Here is a 23,875-nt window from a genome sequence, read left to right as displayed (position 1 = left end):
AGTGGCATAAGGGTAAGATGCTCCCACTCACCTGACGAAGGAGCAGCGCTCCGAAAGCTTGTGGCGTTTGCTACCAAATAAACCTGTTGGACTTTAACCTGGTGTTGTTAGACTCCTTAATAAGGGTAAGATAGCAGAGTGTATTAATAGGAGGTCAGTGAAAGCAAAATGTAGGAAAAATGGAGCAAGTGATAAATAGCCCAGTGGGAGGTGGGGGGGGGGGGGGGGGGGTGGGGGAGGGGGGGGGTGGTTGTGCAGAACAGAAAAGATCAACTTTATACTCTGAAGTTGTTGGATTCAACAATAAGTCCAGAAAGCTGTTAAGTGCCTAATCGGAAGATGAGTAACTGTTCCTCCAGTTTGCACTGGGCTTCACTGGAACACTGCAGCAAGCCAAGGATGGATATGTGGGCATGAGAGCAAGGTGCTGAGTTAAAATAGCAAGCGATAGGAAGATCGGGGTCACACTTGTGGACTGAGCAAAGGTGTTCTGCAAAGTTGTCACCCAGTCTGCATTTCATCTCCCCAGTGTAGAGGAGACCGCATTGGGAGCAGTGAATACAGTAGACCAAATTGAAGGAGGTGCAAGTAAAATGGGACCTGGGATGGTGAGGAGAGAGGAAGTAAAAGGGGCAGGTGTTGTACATTTTGCGATTGCAAGGGAAGGTGCCCTGGGAAAGGGTTGGGGAGTTGGGGATGATGGAGGAGTGGACCAGGGTGTCACAGAGGGAGCGGTCCCTGCGGAATGCTGATTGGAGGAGGGGAGGGGAAAATGTATTTAGTGGTGGTATCATGCTGGAGTTGGCAGAAGATGATCCTTTGAATGCGGAGGCTGGTGGAGTAAAAGTGAGAACCAGGGGAACCCTCTCATGCTTCCAGGAAGGAGGGAAAGGGGTGAGGGTAGAGGTTTGGGAGATGGGTCAGACACGATAAAGCATCCTGTTAACCACAATGGGGGAGAATCCTTGGTTCAGGAGGAAGGAAGACAATTGCCACTTTGGAAGGTGGCATCAGCAGAACTGATGTGCTGGAGGTGGGGAAACTGGGAGAATAGGATGGAGTCTTTACAGGGAGTGGGGTGTGAGGAACTGTCGTTGAGGTAGCTATGAGAGTCAGTGGGTTTGTAATGAATATCGGTGATCAGCCTATCACCAGAAATGGAGACAGAGAGGTCAAGGAAGGGAAGTGTTAGAGAAGGACAATGTAAACGTGAGAGAGGGGTGGAAATTGGGAGCAAAATTGATTTTAAAATTTCAGAGCCAGACAAGAGTATGAAGCGGCACCGATACAGTCATTGATAAAATGGATAAAGGGTTATGGGAGCGGGCCTGAGTAGGATTGGAACAAGGAATGTTCCACATAATCCACAAAAGACAGTCATAACTGGGGCCTATAACCACACCTTTTATTTGCAGGAAGTGAGACAAGTTAAAGGAGAAATTATTGAGTGAGAGAACAAGTTCAGCCAGGCGAGGAGAGCAGTGTGGAAGGGGATTTTTTTAGTCTCTGCTCAAGGAAGAATTGGAGATTCCTCGGACCATCCTGGTGGGGGATGGATGTGTAGATTGGACATCCAGAGTGAAGAGGAGCCAGTTAGGGCCTGAAATCTGGAAATTGCTGTTACGACGTAGGACATCAGAGGAATGACGAATGTAGGTAGAAAGAGACTGGGCAAGGGGAGAGAGAGGATGGAGTCAAGATAGGAAGAAATGTGTTCCATGGGGCAGGAACAGGCTGATATGATGAGACTACCAGGCCAGTCCTGTTTGTGGATTTTGGGAAGGAGGTAGAAGTGGGGTTGTGGGTCAATGATGTTGAAAGCTGTGGGGGGAAGATCACCAGAAGCGATGAGGTCAGTGACAAGCCTGGAAACAATGGTTTGATGTTTGGTGATGGGGTCATGGTCCAGGGGGAGGTAGGAGGAAGGGTCTGAGAGTTGGTGCTCAGTCTCCACAAGGTCACTACCCAGACAACAGCAGCACCACCCTTGTCGGCAGGTTTGATAACAAAGTCAGGGTTGGACCTAAGGGAATGGAGTGCAGCAAGTTCAGAGGGAGACAAGTTCGAGTGGGTGAGAGGAGCAGAGAAATTAAGATGGTCGATGTCACACTGACAGTTCTCAATGAAAAGATCAAGAGCAGGTAGGAGGCCAAAGGAGAAATACTTTGTTCCTGTGAATTTGGGATTCAATTCCTCTAATGTTGGGAATTAGTGTGGGCATCTCTTTAGAGCAAGATTGGATGTCTTGGGTCCAAACACACTTGGATTCTGCCATCATTATTCAGCATAGGCTGAGAAAGCTGTACCAGCTGTGCTGATGTCCATTACAGATAATGTTGTTAAGCACCATGTCGTCTGAATCACTTTTTAGCTTCTTCTGTATGTGTGCACTGCACTTTCTAGGATGGTTGATCAGTGGAATTGCATCTTCTACGAGGTGTAGTAAAGCATCACCTCTGAAATTTCCTATCATGTTGAATCTCTAGGCAGACCTGTGGTGGGACATGAATTGACTCACTGCGATTATTATTTACCTCTTTTTCCATGATTGGTGCATTGGTGATCTCGTGTGGTCACAGCATTGAGTTCACATTGGGTAAAATACTTGTGCTTCCCATACAGATTGGATTGGGTGGGGCGTTTTGGGAGGTTGTCGGGCGAAGTCAAGCCTTGGCAGTGGGAGGGTCCTGCCTCGGTGGGTTGTGACGGGGAGCAGTTGGGCCTTGGGGGTGGGGGGGGATGTTGGATTAGGCCTGTGGGGTAGGGATGGTGGGGGGTAGGGTTGAGCCTCAGGGTGTAGTGTCGGGTCTTGTCAGGACACGGGGCTGGGGGTAACGGGGCCTTTTTATGTTTCTATGGAATATGGACATCACTGGCTAGTTCAGCATTTATTGCCCATCCCTAATTGCCCTTGAGAAGGTGGTGATGAACTGCCTTCTTGAATCGCTGCAGTTCATGAGGTGCAGATACACCCAAAGTGCTGTTAGGGTGAGAGTTCAAGGATTTTGACCCAATGACAGTGAAGGAATGGAGATATATTTCCAAGTCAGGATGGTGTGTGGCCTGGAGTGGAACTTAAAGGTGGTGGTCTTCCCATGTATCTGCTGCCCCTGTCCTTCTAGGTAGTAGAGGTTGTGGGTTTGGAAGGTGTTGTCAAAGAGTGAAGATTTTACCTCAGACATGCGAGGGAAGGTGAAGAGGAAGTTGTTGTACACGGAGAGTAGTGATAACCTGGAACTCACTGCCCACCAGGGTGCACACAGTAAGAAGTTTAACAACACCAGGTTAAAGTCCAACAGGTTTATTTGGTAGCAAAAGCCACACAAGCTTTCGGAGCTCCAAGCCCCTTCTTCAGGTGAGTGGGAATTCTGTTCACAAACAGAGCTTATAAAGACACAGACTCAATTTACATGAATAATGGTTGGAATGCGAATACTTACAACTAATCAAGTCTTTAAGAAACAAAACAATGTGAGTGGAGAGAGCATCAAGACAGGCTAAAAAGATGTGTATTGTCTCCAGACAAGACAGCCAGTGAAACTCTGCAGGTCCACGCAACTGTGGGGGTTACAAATAGTGTGACATGAACCCAATATCCCGGTTGAGGCCGTCCTCGTGTGTGCGGAACTTGGCTATCAGTTTCTGCTCAGCGACTCTGCGCTGTCGTGTGTCGCGAAGGCCGCCTTGGAGAACGCTTACCCGAATATCAGAGGCCGAATGCCCGTGACCGCTGAAGTGCTCCCCAACAGGAAGAGAACAGTCTTGCCAGGTGATTGTCGAGCGGGTGCAGACAGAGGAGATAGTCACTGATTTCATTAGGCACTTGGGAGGGAACAGAGCTGCAGGGCTCTGGGAATAGAGGGGCCGAAGGGCACTGAGACAGCCTCATTCTGTACTGTAATGACTTTATGACAATCCCCCCCACACACAGCTGTATTTATTTGAATATGATTAGATCCAGAGCTGCAGAGGTTTTATTTTTTTTGGCACTGGGCTCTGACGTTGTTGGGGTCAGCAGGCTGATGGGGGATCAGGGTGCTGAGATCCCTGGCTGCAGAATCCGTTGTTTCAACCTCTCAGCCCATCTTTCCAGCTGTGGTCCGATAGAGCTGAGGGGCAGAGGAGGCAGAAGCTGAGCTCTGGGGCTGGCTAGGCGAGAGGCTCAGTGCATCACCACAGAGCCACAGGGAGGCGCTTTCCTCCCCGGAGCTGCAGGGAGCGAGCGAGGGCTCAACCTGTCACCTCTGCCTCTTGGGCTGTGCCCACACTCACTCACTTGCCTTGCCCAGCAATGCCCGACAGAGAGCCGGAGCTGGCCAGCCGCGGCTCCCCGGCTCCCCGTATCTGCGCCCTGCTGGCTCCCGTGCTGTGTGTCAGCTTCCTGCAACTGGCTCTCACCATCGGCTTCATCTGCTACGCCCAGAACCAATGGCTGCAAGTAAGTGTCTGATCCAGCAGGGAGTTGAGCTTCCCAACATCTGACAGAGTTTCCCATATCAGGAATTTGGCTGCAATTTGCCAGCACACTGGTGTAGTGTGGAGAGGAATAGTGTGGGCACATTAAACTGCAGCAGGGACTAGAGTTCTTCCCTTGACCTTTATTTAACTTTGATTTCCTTTAATTGCCTCTTGAATTTGCACTGTCTTGCTCACCAGTCTGGACTCTCTGCCAGATTGAGCTCTCAATATCTGACAGAAGTTTTACCTGAACTGAAAGTGCTGGAGAAATAAAAACCTCGGCCGTTCTGGTAGCGAGAGAGAGAGAGAGTTAGTATTTCTGTCCAACATGACCCTCCATCAGAGCTGGAGAGGGGACCCTAACTCCAATTCTCTCTTCATAGAGGTTTTCCAGCACTTCTGGCTTTATGTCAGACCTTTGGCTGTATTTTGCTTTTGTAGAACGTTTGCCTTTCCCTGCTCCTTGTGCTGTTTGACAGCGGTATCGGGGTGAGGGAGAGTCAATTTGGGCGAGCCACATTTTTTTGCTTTGGGACGATATTTGTGAATGGATTAGGGGATTGGGAAAAGTGTAATCCTTTCTATCTCCTCCTTGACTGCCTCTTAACTGCCCTGACATGCAATTACCTTCAAGTAGCTGTGTCCAGTCAACTTTTCTAAGTCAGAGCGCTTTACAGTAGAGAGAGAGGCCCTTCGGCCCATCTGTGCCAGCCATCCAGCACCTATCTATTCTAATTCAATTTTCCAGCATTTAGTCAGTGCATTTTATGCTAAGGCATTTCATGCTCGTGACCCTTAAATGTTGTGAGGCATCATTTCCTAATCCAGAGCTGGTGCCAGAGGACTGGAGAATTGGCAGTGTGTAAACATTGTTCCCAAAAGGAGGAAGAGCCTGAACATGGTGGTGGGCAAATTATTGGAAAAATTCTAAGGGACAGTATCAATTGTCATTTAGAAAGGCGATTAATTGGGAATAAAAATTGAAATGTTGGAAAAACTTGGTAGGTCTGGCAGGAGCTGGAAGGCTTTGGAGAAATATAATGGAGAGGGGGTGGAAATCGAAGCTCAGGCATTGTTGGAAGCTCACAAGAGATTAGGCAAAGATGTCATGGACACAAGGCAGAGGGAGCAGTAATTACAATGTTAAAGACTAAAGAAGGAACTAATAGTGGCATAAAGGTCAGATAGCAGAATATTTTAACAGCAGGAAAAGGGTCAGGACTCTATGAAAGCAAAGCATAAGAACAAGGGACAGATGGCCCTGTGGAGGAAGGATGTTGGGATTTTTAAAAATTAATTGGATTAACCAGGGACTGTCAGCATGGATTTTTTAAATGAAAGTTATGCCTAATGACCTTGATTGAATTTATTGAGGAGATGGTGAAGAGAGTTGATGAGGATATTTGTTGTCTACCTGGATTTTTGCCAGGCAGGCAGACTTGTCAAAAGTGGTAAATTATATTCAAACGTGGCTCAGTCACAGGAAGTAGAAGGTCTTGGTCAACAGGTGTTTCTGTGACTGGAAGACTGTGTCCAGTAGGGTTCCACAGAGCTTCCTTGGTGTTTGTCCTTCGTATCAATGACTTGGATTTAAATGTAGGGAAATGAATAAGGACTTTACAGATGATGCAAAACTTGTCCACGGTTAATGATGAGGAAGAAAGCCGTCGTTTGCAGGAAGATATTGATGGATTGGTCAGGTGGATAGAAAAGGGCAAACAAGTCAAGGGAATACATAATAAATGGTGAGACTGAGGGGCAGAGGGACCTTAGAGTATATTTGCTGAGAACCCTAAAGGACATCAGGACAGGTAGTCAAGACATATGGAATACTTTCCTCTATTGGTTGCAGCCCGGATTAACCATTAGGCTGAGTTGGCTTAAGCGTAGGGGCCCGGAAGGGAGGGGGGCCTGAGAGCAAAACAAAATTGGTTTAACCCTTTTAAGGGTGAATAAATTTTCATAACTATACCCCGTGGGTGAATTAATATAACAAATACCTATAAATAGAGGAGCTTCACCCCCGGACTTGTACTACATGCAAATAAATACAAAATAATCAGCAGAAATAATACAAAATAATCAGCAGAAATAATACAAAATAATCAGCAATATTAGCAGAGCTTAAAAAACGCACTGAAGCATATAGATGGGTCCAATCAATTTGGATTTCTTTCTCATATTTGCAATATTGATGTCGACGCACTTAAAAAGGCAGCGAATACCCTCATACAAGTTTATCCAGACTTTGACTTGGCCTTTGTGGAAGAGCTCGTCCACTTTCAGAAGTACATTCAAGGACAATCCGATGATGATGTCACTGTCACTGGGATGTATCGAGCTCTGGCAAGAGACCGACTGCACGAGGTGTATCCAAATACATACATTTGCTTTAGAATTTATCTGTCCTTAATGATCACTAACTGTTCAGGTGAGCGTTCATTTTCGGCACTGAAGAGGATCAAAATCTATTTGCGCTCAACAATGAGCGATGAGAAACTTAGTCATCTGGCACTCATGCACATTGAATCAGACATGCTTCGATCTGTTGATTTACATGCTGTTATCGACACTTTTGTAAACCAAAAAACACGGAAGCTTTTTAAAGGACAAATGTAAAGAAAATGAAAAATAAATGAATAAAAGGGTTGTAATTGATTCCTATAACTTTGTGATATTATACATGTAGTACATTATACATAGTACAATGATATAAGTTATCTAAATTCACTTAATGTCACTTTATTCTATTCAACGAAGGGTGGGGCAGGGGGCAGGGTCAGGGGGCCTGACTAAAGCTCAGCCTAGGGGTCCGGGGGAGGTGGTAGTTAATCCGCCACTGCTGGTGTATAAGATCAGAGAGGATATGCTGAGGGGTGAGAAAGTGAAATCTAACTAAGTGTGTATCCCTGCTCCAGCAAACGCTGATCTTGTGTAATTATGTTACGTCACTACAGCAAGAAAGAACTTGCATTTATTTGTTACTTCAGAATGTCCTTCACTACTAATGAATTATCTTGAATTGTCGTCACTATTATAGTAAAAGAGCATGGCTAAATTGTGCACAGAAAAATCCCACAGTCAGCAAGAGGGACAGGAGGAGGCCATTCAGCCCCTCAAGCTATTTGACAGGAACAGAGGAGATCATTTAACCCCCCAAATCAGTTCCATTATTCAATGAGATTCTTGCTGATTTCTGACCTAACTTCAACTTTGCTCCATTTCCTTTCACATCTTTGGTTAACAAAAATCTGTCAATCTCAAACTTTGTTAACAAATCATCAAAACAAACATCTAGCATCAGGTGCTTTTTGCAGGAGAGGTCCAAACTTCTACCACCCTTTGTGTACAGAATTGTTTCCTAATTTCACTGTGATAAAGTTAGGGTGAGGCTCCCTCGACCTAGACTTCCCAACTAGGGAAAATAATTTATTTCTGACTACTCTATCTGTTCCCCTTAACAATATTGGAAACTTTGAATCAATCATCTCTTTACTGTCTACACTTCTAAGAATATAATCCTAGTTTGTGAGGTTATAATCTATTAAGGGATTTTGTTTGTTTTGCTGGTGCTGTTTTTGGGATATATTGGTCAGGAAACAGGGAAGATTCTCTTCTCTTGGTATAATGGCATGGGATCATTTGCCTTTACCTGAAAGAGGCAGATAGGACCTTGGTTTAACTTGTAATGTTCAGCACTGGCTCAGAACTGAGCTATCAGCCAGGAATCATTAATGTGGGAAATGCAGCACATTACAGATTTCTTGTCACTTGTGCCCCAGTAACACCAAGTGCTGGGAAATAAAGAAAGGACTTGGCATTTTACAGCACTTTCTATGACCTCAGAACACAATGAGATGCAATCACTGAATTGTGAGATGCAGTCGCTGTTATAATGGAAGAAAGACAATAACCAATGTGCTTATAGCAAGGTGCCCCAAACAGCAATGTGACAATGACTACATCATCTGGATTTTTAAATTCTTTCATGAATGTGGGTATTATAAGCAAGGCCAGAATTGGAGACCCGCCCCTAATTGCCCTTGAGAAGGTGGTGGTGAGCCACTTTCCCGAATCACTTCAGTCTTTGTGGTGTAGGTACACCCACAGTGCTGAGGAATAAATATGGAATGGAGACACCAACAACACTCCTGCTGTTCTTTGTTATAGTGCCATGGAGTCTTTTACGTCCAACTGACAGGTTATTCTCATCAGAAAGATGACGCTTTTGACAGGGCAATCTCAGTACTGCAGTGGACTTTCAGCTACAGTCGAGGAGTTTCTGGTTGGAATGGTTGACGTTTCTTCCTCAACTACTGACATTCAAAGTATCTTCACTTCATGACACGATCTGCCAAATGAAATGCCAATGTAGGTTCAGACCAACAGGGAAAAGGTGAATGTGATGAGTGCGCTACAACAGCAACAACTTCCATTTCAATATCATTGTTCACATTTCAATGTGCTTAGGAAGGGAGTGGCAGGTGGTGGCGTAGTGTTATTGTCAGTAGGTTAGTAATTCCAGGTAACACTCTGGGAACAGGGGTTCAAATCCCACCAGGGCAAATGGTGAAATTTGAATTTGATAAAAATCTGGAATTAAAAGTCTAATAAAGAAACCATTATTGATTGTTGTATAACTCCATCTTGTCCTTTAGGGAAGGAAATCTGTCATCCTTACCTGGTCTGGCCTCCATATGACTCCAGACCCACAACAATGTGGTTGACTCCTAACTGTCCTTAGGGATGGGCAATCATTGTTGGCCCAGTCAGCAACACCCACATTCTATGAACAAACAAAACAAAAATCAAGCAGAATCTGATGCTGAGTTACAAATTAGACTTGGTGAAGAAGCTATGTTTTAAGGTGGAGAGGTGTAGCAAGGGAATACCTGAGTTTAGAGCCCATTCCAGAGTGGTGAAAACCAGATTTGGAGAACAAGGTTATAGAGGATGCTAGTGACATACAGTGGTGATAGTGGGGTTGGGAGTGGGGGTTTCAGGGGTTGGGGAGGGGGTGAAGCAATGGAGAGATTTGATTTGATTTTTGATTTGATTTATTATTGTCACATGTATTAACATACAGTGAAAAGTATTGTTTCTTGCGCGCCAAACAGGCAAAGCATATCATTCATAGAGAAGGAAACAAGAGAGTGCAGAATGTAGTGTTACAGTTATAGCTAGGGTGAAGAGAAAGATCAACTTAATGCAAGGTAAGTCCATTTAAATGTCTGACAGCAGCAGGGAAGAAGCTGTTCTTGAGTCGGTTGGTACGTGACCTCAGACTTTCTTATTTTTTTCCTGACAGAAGAAGGTGGAAGAGAGAATGTCCGGGTGCGTGGAGTCCTTAATTATGCTGGCTGCTTTGCCGAGGCAGAGGGAAGTGTAGACAGAGTCAATGGATGGGAGGTTGGTTTGCGTGATGAATTGGACTACATTCACGTTTTGTAGTTCCTTGCGGTCTTGGGCAGAGCAGGAGCCATACCAAGCTGTGATACAACCAGAAAGAATGCTTTCTATGGTGCATCAGTAAAAGTTGGTGAGAGTCGTAGCTGACATGCCAAATTTCTTTAGTCTTCTGAGAAAGTAGAGGCGTCGTGGGCTTTCTTAACTATAGTGTCATCATAGGTTAAAGTCCAACAGGTTTATTTGGTAGCAAATGCCATTAGCTTTCGGAGTGCTGCTCCTTCGTCAGACAGAGTGGAAATCTGCTCTCAAACAAGGCACACACAAAATCAAGTTACAGAATACTGATTAGAATGCGAATCTCTACAGCCAACCTGGTGTTGGACTTGGACTTTAACCTGGTGTTGTTAAAACTCTTACGATGGTTGAGATAGACAGGGGCATGTTCTCCTTTATGCTTCCTGAAGTCGATGACAATCTCTTTTGTTTTGTTGACATTGATGGAGAGATTATTGTTGCTACACCAGTTCACCACATTCTTTATCTCATTCCTGTACTCTGTTTCATCATTGTTTGAGATTCGACCCACAACGGTGGCGTCGTCAGCAAACTTGAAAATCGAATTGGAGGGGAACAAAGATGAACATTTTAAAATTGAGCTGTGATTAGCCGGATAAACGGGACTTTGTACAGGTAAGGATTAGGATGGCAGAGTTTTGGATAAACCATCGAGTTATTTAGTAATTCACAACACAGAAGGAGGCTATTCAGCTCTTTGTGATAATGCCAACGCTCCACACTACATCCCCGTGGCCCTCCAGGTTTATCTCCTTCATGTGGCCAACCAATTTCCTTTGAAATCATCGATTGTTTCCACTTTTGTCTTCCTCATGGGCAGCGAGTTCCAGCTCATTACCACTTGCTGCATAAAAATGTTCTTCCTCACTTTTCCCCTGTATCTCTTGTCCAAAACCTTAAATCTATGTCCCCTAATCCTTCCAAGTTTAAAGTTTATTTATTAGTGTCACAAGTAGGCTTACATTAACACTGCAATGAAGCTACTGTGAAAATCCCCTAGTCGCCACACCCTGGTGCTTGTTCGGGTACACTAAGGGAGAATTTAGCATGACTAATGCACCTAACCAGCACGTCTTTCGGACTGTGGGAGGAAACCGGAGCACCCGGAGGAAACCCATGCAGGCACGGGGAGAACATGCAGACTCCGCACAGACAGTGACCCAAGCCAGGAATCGAACCACTTTGCCACCCGCTACCAGCCAATGGGAACAGCTTTTCTTTGTCTACCTTATCTTGTACCTCTGTTAAATCTCCCCTCAATCTCCTTTGCTTCAAGGAGAACAATCCCAACTTCTCCAGCCTAACCTTATAGTTAAAATCCCTCAACCCTGGAGCCATTCTGGTAAATCCCCTCCACACCCTCTCATCCTTCCGAAAGTGAGTTGACCAAAATTGAACACTGTACTTTAGTTGTGACCTAACCAGGGTTTTATGAAGGTTTAGCATAACTCCCCCTGCTTTTGTACTCAATGGCTGGAATTTTATCGCCTTGCCCATCCTGGATTCGGGGCAGATGAGGCTCACAGAACAAAATTCTCCATTGGCCTCGGGCAGGATTTTACTAGCCTCGCCCGAGTGAGGTCATAAAATCTCAAATGTCTCTATTTATGAAGCTTAAAGTCTGATATGCTTTGTTAGCCACTCTCTCAATCTATCCTGCTACCTTCATGGACTGATGAATACACCACACCTCTGTCCCTGCACATTCTTTAGAAATATGTCACTATGTCTATTTTGCCTCTCCCTATCGCTTCTGCTGAAATATATTGCCTCGCACTTCTCTGTATTAAACTGAGCTGATGTTCTTGGAGGATGCAAGATGGAATACTGACTAGGAACGCACAGACGATACTTAGCCTGAAAGTGTAGCAGAGAAAGCAGAGTGCTCAGTATCCACAAAGCAATATAGATGAGTGCAGCTTGATCAAAGACAATTGGAGGGTTATTTGCAAACTGTGTGTACAGGAACACTCAGCGAAGGCAGGAAGAGAAGTCTGAATGGACAAAGTTTCATAAAGAAATGACTAATCTCGCATTGAACATGCAATGTCCTATTTCTAAGAGCTAAATGATGGCTGCTACATTATTTGTAAAAACATCCAGAAGCAGATTGGTTTGCAAGCGGAACTGCACATTGATGGATTTGTGCAGTGTTCTACTTGATGCAGTCAGTTTGATATGAGGCGTGGGTTAAACTGACACTTGATATTGCAAAGTAAATGGGTGGGTGTACTTAGTATGAAATGAGAAAACCGCGACATTATGTCCTTGCATCAGAGCGAAACTATATAAAAACCACTGGGGATTTCATCAATCACATGCCATTCCAGGCAAACAGTGGAAGGAAACCCAAGAATCTTGAAGTTATCAGACATGCCCAGCTTAATGATTAGGATCAGAATCACAGAACAGTTACAGCACAGATGGAAGCTATTTGATCCATCCTATCTGTGCTGTCCCTCTGAAGGAGCAATTTACCTAGCACCTCTCCCCACCTTCTCCCCATAACCCTGCACATTCTTCCTTTTCAGATAATGATCCAATTCCCTTTTGAAAGCCTTGATTGAACCCGCCCCCACCACACTCTCAGGCAATGCTACATTTTCAGGCTGAGTATCGACTGTGCATTCCTAGCCAGTATTCCATCTTGCATCTTCCAAGAACATCAGCTCAGTTTAATACAGAGAAGTGTGAGGCAATACATTGCAGCAGAAGTGATAGAGAGAGTCAAAATAGACAGTGACACATTTCTAAAGAATGTGCCGGGACAGAGGTGTGTGTGCATCAGTCCATGAAGGTAGCAGGATATATTGAGAGAGTGGCTAACAAAACATAACAGACCTTCCCAATCCCAATGACTCGCTGCGTGAAAATGTTTTACCTCACGTCGCTGTTGTTTCTTTTGCCCGTTAGCTTAAATCTGTGCTCCCTACTTCTCGGTCCTTCCACCAATGGGAAAAGTTTCTCCCTATTTACTTTGTCCAGAACACTCATGATTTTGAACTTCTCTATCAAATCTCCCCTCAACCATCTCTTCTCAAAGCAAAACAGTCCCAACTTCTCCAATCTTCATATCTGAAGTTGCTCATCCCTGTAAACATTCTTGTGATTTTTTTTTCTGTGCTCTCTCTAATGCCTTCAGATCTTTCCTAAAGAAATTAAAGGAATTGGTTCTGGAAAGGAATGCTTTCTTGTTTACAAGTGAACTTAGTGAATGGAAACTGCTTCCTTTTGTGCAGCATGTGATGTATCGTCAGTCCCAGGGATAAAAGGATCTCAAAGGTTCTCTTTGCAATAGAATACCCTCACAATAAGAGATCTATCTGGACTGGTCAGGAACAGTTCACAACTCAATCCTATTGGAAAGCCAGTAGTGAACAATGCGAAATTCCAATGGGAAGGGCCACAGCTAGACACCTTCATCAATGATACTCTAGACTGGCACCAAGAGGACCATAGAGCTCTAGACAGCTGTAAAGGTCGATAAAGACAGAATGAATTAATTATTATAGCCACGATAACAACAGTGTGTCTGGACTGAGGAAGTACTCTTCCATGTACAATACCAACAGTACTACATTATTCCTTCAGTAACACACTGAGCTATCCGTGTAGAATTTTGTGCACATGTTTTGTATGGAACTACTGGCAGAGGTGAAAAATGCAATCCATCAAGTCACAGCTAAAATGAATGGAGCAAGCCTGCAAAGGAGGAAGAGTCAAATTTAACTCCTCCCCCCCCCCCCCAAAAAAAAAACACAGTCTGGACTGAGTGGCCAGTATGTGAATGTATAGGATACTCCAAACAAAACTGGAACTGTGGAAGCATTCATGTGGGATGTGATATATCCCAGGAGTTTTGTTTGGATTATTCTGATTTGCAATGTAAATTTTGGGTGGGGATTAGTGGAGACTCCTAATGTAGACATGGTATTGCTGCTAAAATGACCCAAAGGGGATTGCTTGTGGTAGTGGCTATCTGTGGTCAAGGTTTGTATAGGAGAAAAGACCTGGCCTAATTTAATGGGGCAAAGAAAGGATAACAGATTAGCAATGGGAATTTAAAAAAATACAAGATAGACAGATACATATATCACCTAAGGAAAAGATCAAAGGATGGAGTTCTGTGGAATGGATAAATAAAGAGATTGAAGCTAAATTGGAATTTATAACGGAGAAATATGGTAAAGTTAGGGTTAACAATACTAGAGATGATCATGGTGAACATAGAAAGTTCCGTGGGGAGGAGGAACAAAAAGTTGTGAATTTATATAGCACCTTTAACGACCTCAGTATGTCTCAGAGTGCAATGGAGTACCTTTGAATTGTAATCCCTGCTATAAGAGTTGCACAGAGTAAATTCCCCCAAACAGCAATATTATATAATTGGTCAATCTATTTTTGTGATGGAGATTGAGGGATAAATATTGGTCAGGTCATTGGTCAGAATCCCTTGCTCACCTTCACAATAATGTCATGGGAGCTGAGTGAGCAGACAGGCCCTCAGTTTAACACCTCATCGAAAAGGTCAACATTTTTACCTTGCAATTCGGGGAAGGTAAGATGGACCTAAATGGAAAATAACCAAAAGCTCTGCGATATTATCAATTGCAATAGTAAGTGTCTTTATAAACATGTTAAAGAAAGGATGAGATTGCTCAGTGATGATGGAGGGAGATTTCTTAGAGAAATATCAGGCCTATGTGATGAGGTAGCATCAGTATTCATTTGGTAAATTCTTGGCTGGAATGTGGAAAATGAGCAAGACGTTGACTGTACAATGTGATCTTCGAGCACCTTCTCCATAAGCCTTTGTTCGAAGGTGTTTTAACATTTTCAGCACAAACTCCCTGGATCGACCTTTTTTGACTCTTCCCCGTACTATCTAAGTATTTTTGGGTCATGAAACAATCGATTCCTGGCTTTTGCTGGTTTTTTCAATGGTTGATTATTTTTAAAATTTATGTATAAATTCTTCTGGATTGGAGCGAGCTTGGCTGCTATGTGTTCAGGTGCCAACTCAGGACTCGGGTTGTTTGTGGTCCATATTAAAATGGCAACTTTGTCTGCTGCTGACTTAAAACTTTTAAAAATTCCTTCTGGCTAAGAACCTTTGGTTCACGGGTGTTCAATCTTCCAACTCTGCGCTCTCTTAGTATTGAAACTGAACGTCCACAGGATACATTGGAGTTTTCTGCTGCAATGTGGGATTTTATTCCTGCCTTCCGCTTCCAGTTCTGTTTTTGAGCTTTTCTCTGGTGATTCCCTTCTGCTCCTTTGTTTCTGGTGCTTGTTGTGAGGTCAGAATCCTGCTCTTTTCAATATTCCAGATTTTAAATTTCTGTTCCAGCTCCTGCCTTTCTCCAGGTTCTTCCGATAGCTGCCACCATTTTGTAAGATGTTGTAGTTGGCTAGGTCCCCCAAAGTTTGACAGTAAGTGTTTATTAACCTCTAGTAACTATGTACATATATACAGTATAGGGTCTAAGCTAGGTGCTGTCTCCATGCTTGCCTCTACACACGTCTCTGCCCAGTTCCAGATTGCCCTCTAGACTAGGGTCATGTGTTCCTTTTGTTATGAAGTGGAGGTGGAACCCCCCCCCACCCCCGAGAACTAACACCTAACCACTCAAAGAGGAGTACCTCGCCTCATAATCTGTTAAAGTGTGTGTGAAATAGTACAAGCTGCGTTTCAGCAACTTTTAGTGGTTAAATCAAAATAACTCCCTGACACTTTCTCCAAAGTCAACAAGTAACAATTTATTTATCTAACAGTGAACAAGTTAACTAAACTATTAACAAACCGAATAAAACATGGATCTAATGGTATGCTGTTTAGATAAATAATTAACTTATTAACAAGAAATAGAATTTTAGTCACTCTCTGAATTATAACCAGGTTTGGCATCTTCCAGATTATTCTGGGCTTTCTCTGTTGATCCTTCTGTCTGGAACTTCTGTCTTTTTTGGTATATTTGCTATCAAAATGGAGCTTTCTCTAACTTGTTACAAGTAATATCATGGAAGATCTGTGCATTCTTTGGTGTATCTTTCTCACTGTTAAAATCTGTCAATTTGTTTAGTATTGACTTTGAAAGCTGTGTTTGCAGTAGGTTTTTCCACCTGTAACACACCACTGCTTAACATTCTCTGTCCTCTTTACAGAAAGATGTTGGTGGGATCTCTGAGTTCTTGGAGTGCCTCAGACTGTTGTGCAATGATAACATTAGTAAGCCTGAATGCTCAGAGCTGAAAATCCAGAAAATCTCAGAGTCTTGTTTACAGCCACTGAAAGGACTGAAGCAACCTCTTAACCAGGTGAGAAGTGTAGGTTCGCCTGTCATTCTACCAGTGCTCCCAGTTTCTGAGCTCCTTCTTGTATAGCTGGTTTAATGGTTCATTTGCCTCAGTAAAAAAATGCAATTGCAAACTGCTGGCAACAGGGCCATTGATCTTCTCGTTGTTTTGGGATGGGAGAATGAGTCTAGCTCCTGTATTCTGTTTGTTCTTTATCTGGCTGTGTCAGTTATTGCTCTGTGGGCACAATATTGTGGGGAACATTCTCCAGTTCCAGATATAGGAGGAGATCATGAAGTAGGTTATAATCCTAGCTCCTCTGAGACTTATCCGCAACAGGCATTCTCGTCGGATCATCATTCTCACTTAAGGTTGAGAAAGATAAGCTTCACAGACATTTAAATGGGTCTGAAGAACTGATCCAACTCTTTCTGAAGGAAAGAAACCAACAGAGACTACCACCATCCACCAGATAGCCTTTCTAACCAGTTTTAACAAGCTAATAACAATCTAGACATTGTAAGAGTCCAGGCATCTCTCCTCACCAATGTAGTTCTCTACTACAGAGTGTACAGAGATGGTTTTTTGGATACAGAAGGTTATATGAGGCAATATATTGTCCAAAACAATTAAAGAACTGACAATGCTCTTCACTTTTGATTGTAATTGCAACATTGATAGTTTTAGGAAAAGTAAGTACAATTTGTCAATAATTTTCTGAGGTGATGTAGAGGCCAGTTCCTGTTTTGTCAAAACTGCCTTGTGTTCAATGACATACCATATTCTATGCTACAGGATGTTGTTGCCCACGTGAAGTATAGATTCACCTGTCAAAAGAAACTCTACCGGTGCTCCAGGTTTGAGCTCCTTCTTGTATGTATCGCTGGTTTAATGGTTCATTTGCCTCAGTGAAAAATTGCAATTGCAGACTGCCGACAGCAGGGCCACTGATCTCTTCACTGTTTTGGGATGGGAGGACGAGTCTGGCTCCTGTATTCCATATGTATTGTTACCGAGCTGTGTCACTCCGTGGTTTCTAAATAGAATCCCTACAGTGCAGCAGGAGGCCATTCGGCCTATCGAGCCTGCACCGACCACAATCCCACTCGGGCCCTATCCCTGTAACCCCCCACGTATTTACCCTGCTAATCTCCCTCACCTACACACCTTGGGACACGAAGGGGCAATTTAGCATGGCCAATCCACCTAACCTGCACACCTTTGGACTGTGGGAGGAAACCAGAGTGCCCGGAGGAAACCCACACGGGGAGAATGTGCAAACTCCATACAGACAGTCACCCGAGTCCCTGGCGCCGTGAGGCAACAGTGTTAATCACTGTGCCACCATGCCCCCCAAAATCAGAATATGTGGGGCACATCCTATTCTATATAAATATGCCCAGGGTTATTTCTAAACCTTTGTCCAGCAGATGAACTCTGTTTTTAATTTTTAATCCCTACTTCATCAGAGAATCACTCTTCATAATCTTCTAACTTCATATTCATATCTGGATTCTCTTTGTATTTTTAGCTTAATAACTTCACAGTCATCCAGTCTGACACACCAAGTGCTGCAGTATTCTCAAATTGATGTAAAAGCTGCTGTAAGAGAGCAAATAAGTCCTGGGTCAATATTTATCCCTTAATTAACATTGCTAAAACAGGTTATCCAGTAATAATCTTTGTTTGAGGGAGCTTGCTCTGCACAAATTGACTGCTGTGTTTCCTACATTACAGCAGTGACCAAAGGTGTATTTCACTGGCTGTGAAATGCTTTGGGTCATGAGAACCACCATGGGGGTGATTCTCCCAACCCGCTGTGCTGCTTGGGTAGCACCAAGTGATTGGCTTTTGCGACCAAATAAACCTGTTGGACTTTAACCTGGTGTTGTGAGACTTCTTACTGTGTTTACCCCAGTCCGGCATCTCCACATCCTGAGTAGCGCAGCAGGCTGGGAGACATCAGCGGTGGTCGTTCTGTGGGATTTCCGCTGGATGTCGTGGCCTCTATGCGTCTCCAAACATATGTTTTTGATGTCATCAGCTCTGTACCAGAAATCAGCATAGAGCTGATTATCACATGGAAACGTCATTCAAATTGATTATCCGGGTCCGCTGGCATCTCTTCCCCATCGGGAGTGGTTCCCTCCAGGGGCGTTTACTACTGCTCCCCACTAATTGGGGAACAAGCGTCCTGACCACACTGGTGGGGAGACGGGCCTTTGAGACCCCCCCGGGAGGTCAGGGTTAAGGGGGAGGTGCCCTTTGGGCAATGTCAGCCTGCACCCTGGCACTGCCCAAGGGGCAAACTGGCAATGATCAAGGGGCACATTGGCACTACCCACTGGGCACTGCTAAGGGGTGGTGCCAGAGGGGGCGGGGCCTAGCCAGGCGATCGGTGGGGGAGGGAGGTCGGGCCTGCATTGTCGGGGGGGGGGGGGGGGATGGGGTGGGGGCTGGCCTGCGGAGCTGGGGAGATCCGAGAGGCCAGCGATTGGGGGGTGGGGGGGGTCAGAAGGCCAGCGATGAAGAGTTGCGGGGCTGACCAGCAATCCGGAAGGTCAGCGATCGCGCTGACAGATTGGTGCGTGTGCAGTGGCCAGCTCAGTGCTATGCTGCTGGCCTCGTGGGCGAGAATAGGCCTCGCCTTCACATATCCAGAGTGAATCACGCTAGGGCACTCTGTGATGCACAAAGTGTTGGAGATTCACTCTGAATGAAAAAAAAAGCGGGATTTACTCCCATTTTCCCGCAGGTTGGGAATTTAGAATTTTTGGGGGAAAATCCCGGCCCATAAAATGTGAATCTTTTTCAGTTCTTGGTGTACGTACATCAAGGATTAGAGTTGGAGAAGGGAGTGAAGACACATATCGGAGTTGGGTCCTGCTAAGATTAACTATTGTGTTTTATTAGTTGGAAGTTTACAGTGAAGAAATTAAATGAAGAATCATAGAATCATAGAAACCCTACAGTGCAGAAGGAGGCCATTCGGCCCATCGAGTCTGCACCGACCACAATCCCACCCAGGCCCTACCCCCACATATTTACCCACTAACCTACGCATCTCAGGACTCTAAGGGGCAATTTTTAACCTGGCCAATCAACCTAACCCGCACACCTTTGAACTGTGGGAGGAAACCAGAGCACCCGGAGGAAACCCACGCAGACACGAGGAGAATGTGCAAACTCCACACAGACAGTGACCTGAGCCGGGAATCGAACCCAGGACCCTGGAGCTGTGAAGCAGCAGTGCTAACCACCGTGCTACCGTGGAGGAAGTTCATATGGAGCTATAGATCTGTTGTGCTGGATGCCCTGTTTCTGTCCTGTAAATTCTATATAATCCTGTACGACTGATAGGAAAATGAAAAGTGATCTGATCATGGCACTCATTATGTTCACTTCATTCTTTTACGTCTTTCAAGCTGACATACCTGTGAACTCAACTCTCTGTGTCAGCTTCAATAATCACCTGAGCTACGCAGGGCCCTTCCCCGCCTGGGTATTTTTGACCGTACCCTGGCGCACCAGCAGAAACTGGGTAGATCAGTTAGGTTGTGAGGCCTGGTATTCTACCCACTTGGCAACCGTGTTGTCTGGGGAATTCCAGGTGGATCTGCAGTGGGAATGTCAGCGGTATGCTCAACATGATGTGGTTTTACCAAGTTAACCTTTGACGCTAGCCCTTTGTACCTTGAGAGTGTGGGAATGGGGTTTGTGGGTGGGTTGACTTGGCTTAGGATGCTAACTGTTGGTTCAGTACCTATACCTAATCTGGACCTAAAAGTCTGGACTTGGGCGCAGAGTAGAATGTGACATTCATACTTTTCCAGCAGAAATTCTTAAGCTGCACAGAACCAAGTTTGATAGCTTGTTTTCGAAACTCTTAAACATCAAAGTATTTCCAGACATTTGGTTGACAAAAGGAACCGTTTGCACTGTGCTCTGTTTACTAGTTTAGGTACAGATTCAATGTTAGGGATGTTTTTAAGGGTCCAAGCCAAGAACCTGTTCTGCCAAATTTGAGATCCCTGCTCTGAACATTCAAAGGTGGTGAAGGGTGATGTTTTGGTCTGTATCTGAGTTTGGTCATTGCAGAGATAGTTCGACAAAGTGATCCCAACACAGCAGAAATTTCCTTCCCACTGGCCACACCGTGTACACATACGGCCTGCAAGTTTGACAGAATAACTCCCCTAAGTCATTAAATATAATCTCCAGCTTGTAGTATAAAAGAGAAAATCTCCTTCACATTTAGCCATTTGTATTTGTATTTGAAACAATTAATGTTTGAGAGCCTGCTCACTGTTATCTGCAAGAACCACTGTGCATAAGATCCTTGCCACTTTCAGGCTTTCCCAGTGAATACGGAGATGTTCACAGATAGCTGCAGGGGGATTTTCTGATGGACATAGAACATAGAACATAGAAAAAATACAGCACAAACAGGCCCTTTGGCCCACAAGTTGCGCCAGTCATGTCCCTACCTCCTAGGCTTATATATAGGCTTACCTGTAACCCTCAATCCTATTAAGTCCCATGTACTCATCCAGAATTCTCTTAAAAGACCCTATCGAGTTTGCATCCACCACCATTGACGGCAGCCGATTCCACTCACCCACCACCCTCTGAGTGAAAAATGTACCCCTGACATCTCCTCTGTACCTACTTGCCAGCACCTTAAACCTGTGTCCTCTCGTAGCAGCCATTTCAGCTCTGGGAAAAAGCCTCCGAGAATCCACCTGATCTATACCTCTCAACATCTTGTACACCTCTATCAGGTCACCTCTCATCCTTTGTCTCTCCAAGGAGAAAAGACCAAGCTCCCTCAGCCTATCCTCATAAGGCATGCCAACCAATCCAGGCAGCAACTTTGTAAATCTTCTCTGCACCCTTTCAATCATTTCCACATCCCTCCTGTAATGAGGCGACCAGAACTGAGCACAGTACTCCAAGTGGGGTCTGACGAGGGTCTTATTAAGCTGCATCATTATCTCCCGACTCCTAAACTCAATCCCTCGATTGATAAAGGCCAGCACACCATACGCCTTCTTAACCACCTCCTCTACCTGCGAGGCCGGACCCGGACCCCAAGGTCCTTCTGATCCTCTACACTGCTAAGAGTCTTACCCTTGATATTATACTCCTTCATCCCATTTGACCTGCCAAAATGGACCACTACACATTTATCCGGGTTGAAGTTCATCTGCCACTTCTCCGCCCAGTCTTGCATCCTATCTATGTCACGCTGCAGCTTCTGACATCCCCCCAACCTATCCACAACACCACCAACCTTCGTGTCGTCGGCAAACTTACCAACCCATCCCTCCACTTCCTCATCCAGGTCATTTATGAAAATGACAAACAGCAAGGGTTCCAGAACAGATCCCTGGGGCACTCCACTGGTGACCGACCTCCATTCAGAAAAAGACCCGTCTACAACCAGTCTCTGCCTTCTGCAGGCAAGCCAGTTCTGAATCCACAAGGCAACAGCCCCTTGGATCCCATGCCCTCTCACTTTCTCGAGAAGTCTTGCATGGGGGACCTTATCGAACGCCTTGCAGAAGTCCATGTAAACCACATCTACTGCTTTTCCTTCGTCAATGTGTTTAGTCACATTTCCAAAGAACTCCACCAGGCTCGTAAGGCACGATCTGCCTTTGACAAAGCCGTGCTGACTACTTTTGAGCACACTAAACTTCTCTAAATGTTCATAAATCCTGTCCCTCAGGATCTTCGCCATCAACTTACCAACCACTGAGGTTAGACTCACCGGTCGGTAATTTCCTGGGCTATCCTTATTCCCTTTCTTGAATATAGGAACCACATCCGCAATCCTCCAATCCTCCGGAACCTCTCCCGTCTCCATCGACGACGCAAAGATCATCGCCAGAGGCTCTGCAATCTCTTCCCTCGCCTTCCACAGTAACCTGGGATACATCCCATCCGGTCCCGGCGACTTATCTATCTTGATGCTATTCAAAATTTCCAACACATCCTCTTTCTTAATGTCCACATACTCAATCTTTTCAGTCCGCCTCAATCCTGTAGTACAACCACCCAGGTCTTTTACCACCGTGAACACTGAGGTAAAATATTCATTAAGCGCCTCTGCTATTTCTTCCGGTTCTGTACAGACTTTCTCATCTTCACCCTTTTATAGGTCCTATTCCTTCACATCTCATTCTTTTACTCTTCACATATTTATAGAACGCCATAGGGTTCTCCTTAATCTTACCTGTCAAGGCCTTCTCGTGACCCCTTCTGGCTCTCCTAATTTCTTTCTTAAGTCCCTTCCTACAGGCCGTATACTCATCTAGATCCCTATCATCTCCTAGCTCTCTGAACCTTTTGTACGCTTTCCTTTTCTTTTTCACTAGGTTCAGCGCTGCTTTCGTGCACCATGGTTCCCGTAACCTACCAACACCTCCCTGTCTCATTGGAACGTTGTCATGCAGAACTCCAGACAAACATTCCTTGAAAATCTGGCACCTTACTTCAGTACTTTTCCTTGAGAATGCCTCCGTCCAATTTACGCCTCTAATCTCCTGCCTGATGGCTTCATATTTCCCCTTACTCCAGATAAACACTTTCCTAGCTTGCCTGATCCTATCTCTTTCCAATGCTAGCGTAAAGGAGATAGAATTATGATCACTATCCCCCAGATGCTCCCCCACTGAGAGATCCGACACCTGTCCAGGCTCATTAGCCAGTACCAGATCGAATACAGCCTCTCCTCTTGTAGGCTTATCCACATGCTGTGTCAGGAAACCCTCCTGAACACACCTCACAAACTCCTCCCCATCCAAACCCCTTACCCTAGGGATATTTCAATCGATGTTTGGGAAATTAAAGTCTCCCCTCACGACAACCCTGTTATTCCTACATCTCTCCAGGATCTGTTTCCCTATCTGCTCCTCAACATCCCTGTTACTATTGGACAGCCTGTAGAAAACACCCAGCAAAGTTATCGACCCCTTCCCGCTCCGAACTTCCACCCACAAAGACTCCGTAGACAATCCCTCCACGGCTTCCACCTTCTCTACAGCTGTGACACTATCCCTGATCAGCAGTGCCACTCTCCCCCCCCCCCCCCCCCCCCCCCCCCCCCCCCCGCCGCTCTTTTGCCTCCCTCTCTGTCCTTTCTGAAACATCTGAAACCCGGCACCTGAAGTATCCAGTCCTGTCCCTGTCCCCAAGTCTCCGTAATGGCCACCACATCACACTTCCAAGCGTCGTCCCACACTCTAAGCTCATCCACTTTATTCACTACACTCCTGGCGTTAAAATAGACACATCTCAAACCTTTGGTCTGAGCTCTCCCCTTCTCCATCATCCGTCTAGTCTCCCTCTTACACTGTCTGCAATCCTTCTCTTTTTGTGGGCTAACCTCCTCGCTCTCAGTCACCTCATCATGATTCCCTCCCCCCAACCTTTCCAGTTTAAAGTCTCCCCAGTAGCCTTAGCCAACCTTCCTGCCAGGATATTGGTCCCCCTGGGATTCAAGTGCCACCCATCTGTTTTGTACAGGTCACACCTTCCCCTAAAGAGGTCCCAATGATCCAGGAACCCGAATCCTTGCCCCCTGCTCCAGTCCCTCAGCCACACATTCATCCTCTACCTCTCTCCAGTCCTG

At 45.1% G+C, this 23,875-nt stretch overlaps 1 protein-coding gene across 1 annotated transcript in view; it reads left to right on the top strand.

Annotated features, from left to right (window-relative positions):
* Nucleotides 1-4,190: 4,190 nt before the first annotated feature.
* Nucleotides 4,191-23,875, top strand: part of LOC144506130 (tumor necrosis factor ligand superfamily member 11-like) — a 51,566-nt gene continuing 31,881 nt past the window's right edge. Inside the window, exons 1-2 of the mRNA XM_078231956.1 lie at nt 4,191-4,438; nt 16,108-16,260. Coding sequence (XP_078088082.1) covers nt 4,292-4,438; nt 16,108-16,260 — 300 coding nt within the window. The 5' untranslated portion in view covers nt 4,191-4,291. The remainder of the gene's footprint in view (nt 4,439-16,107; nt 16,261-23,875) is intronic.

This window comes from Mustelus asterias, chromosome 17 (genome assembly GCF_964213995.1).
Source record: "Mustelus asterias chromosome 17, sMusAst1.hap1.1, whole genome shotgun sequence".
Classification (NCBI taxonomy): Eukaryota; Metazoa; Chordata; class Chondrichthyes; order Carcharhiniformes; family Triakidae; genus Mustelus; species Mustelus asterias.
This window is presented reverse-complemented; position numbering and strand designations above follow the sequence as displayed.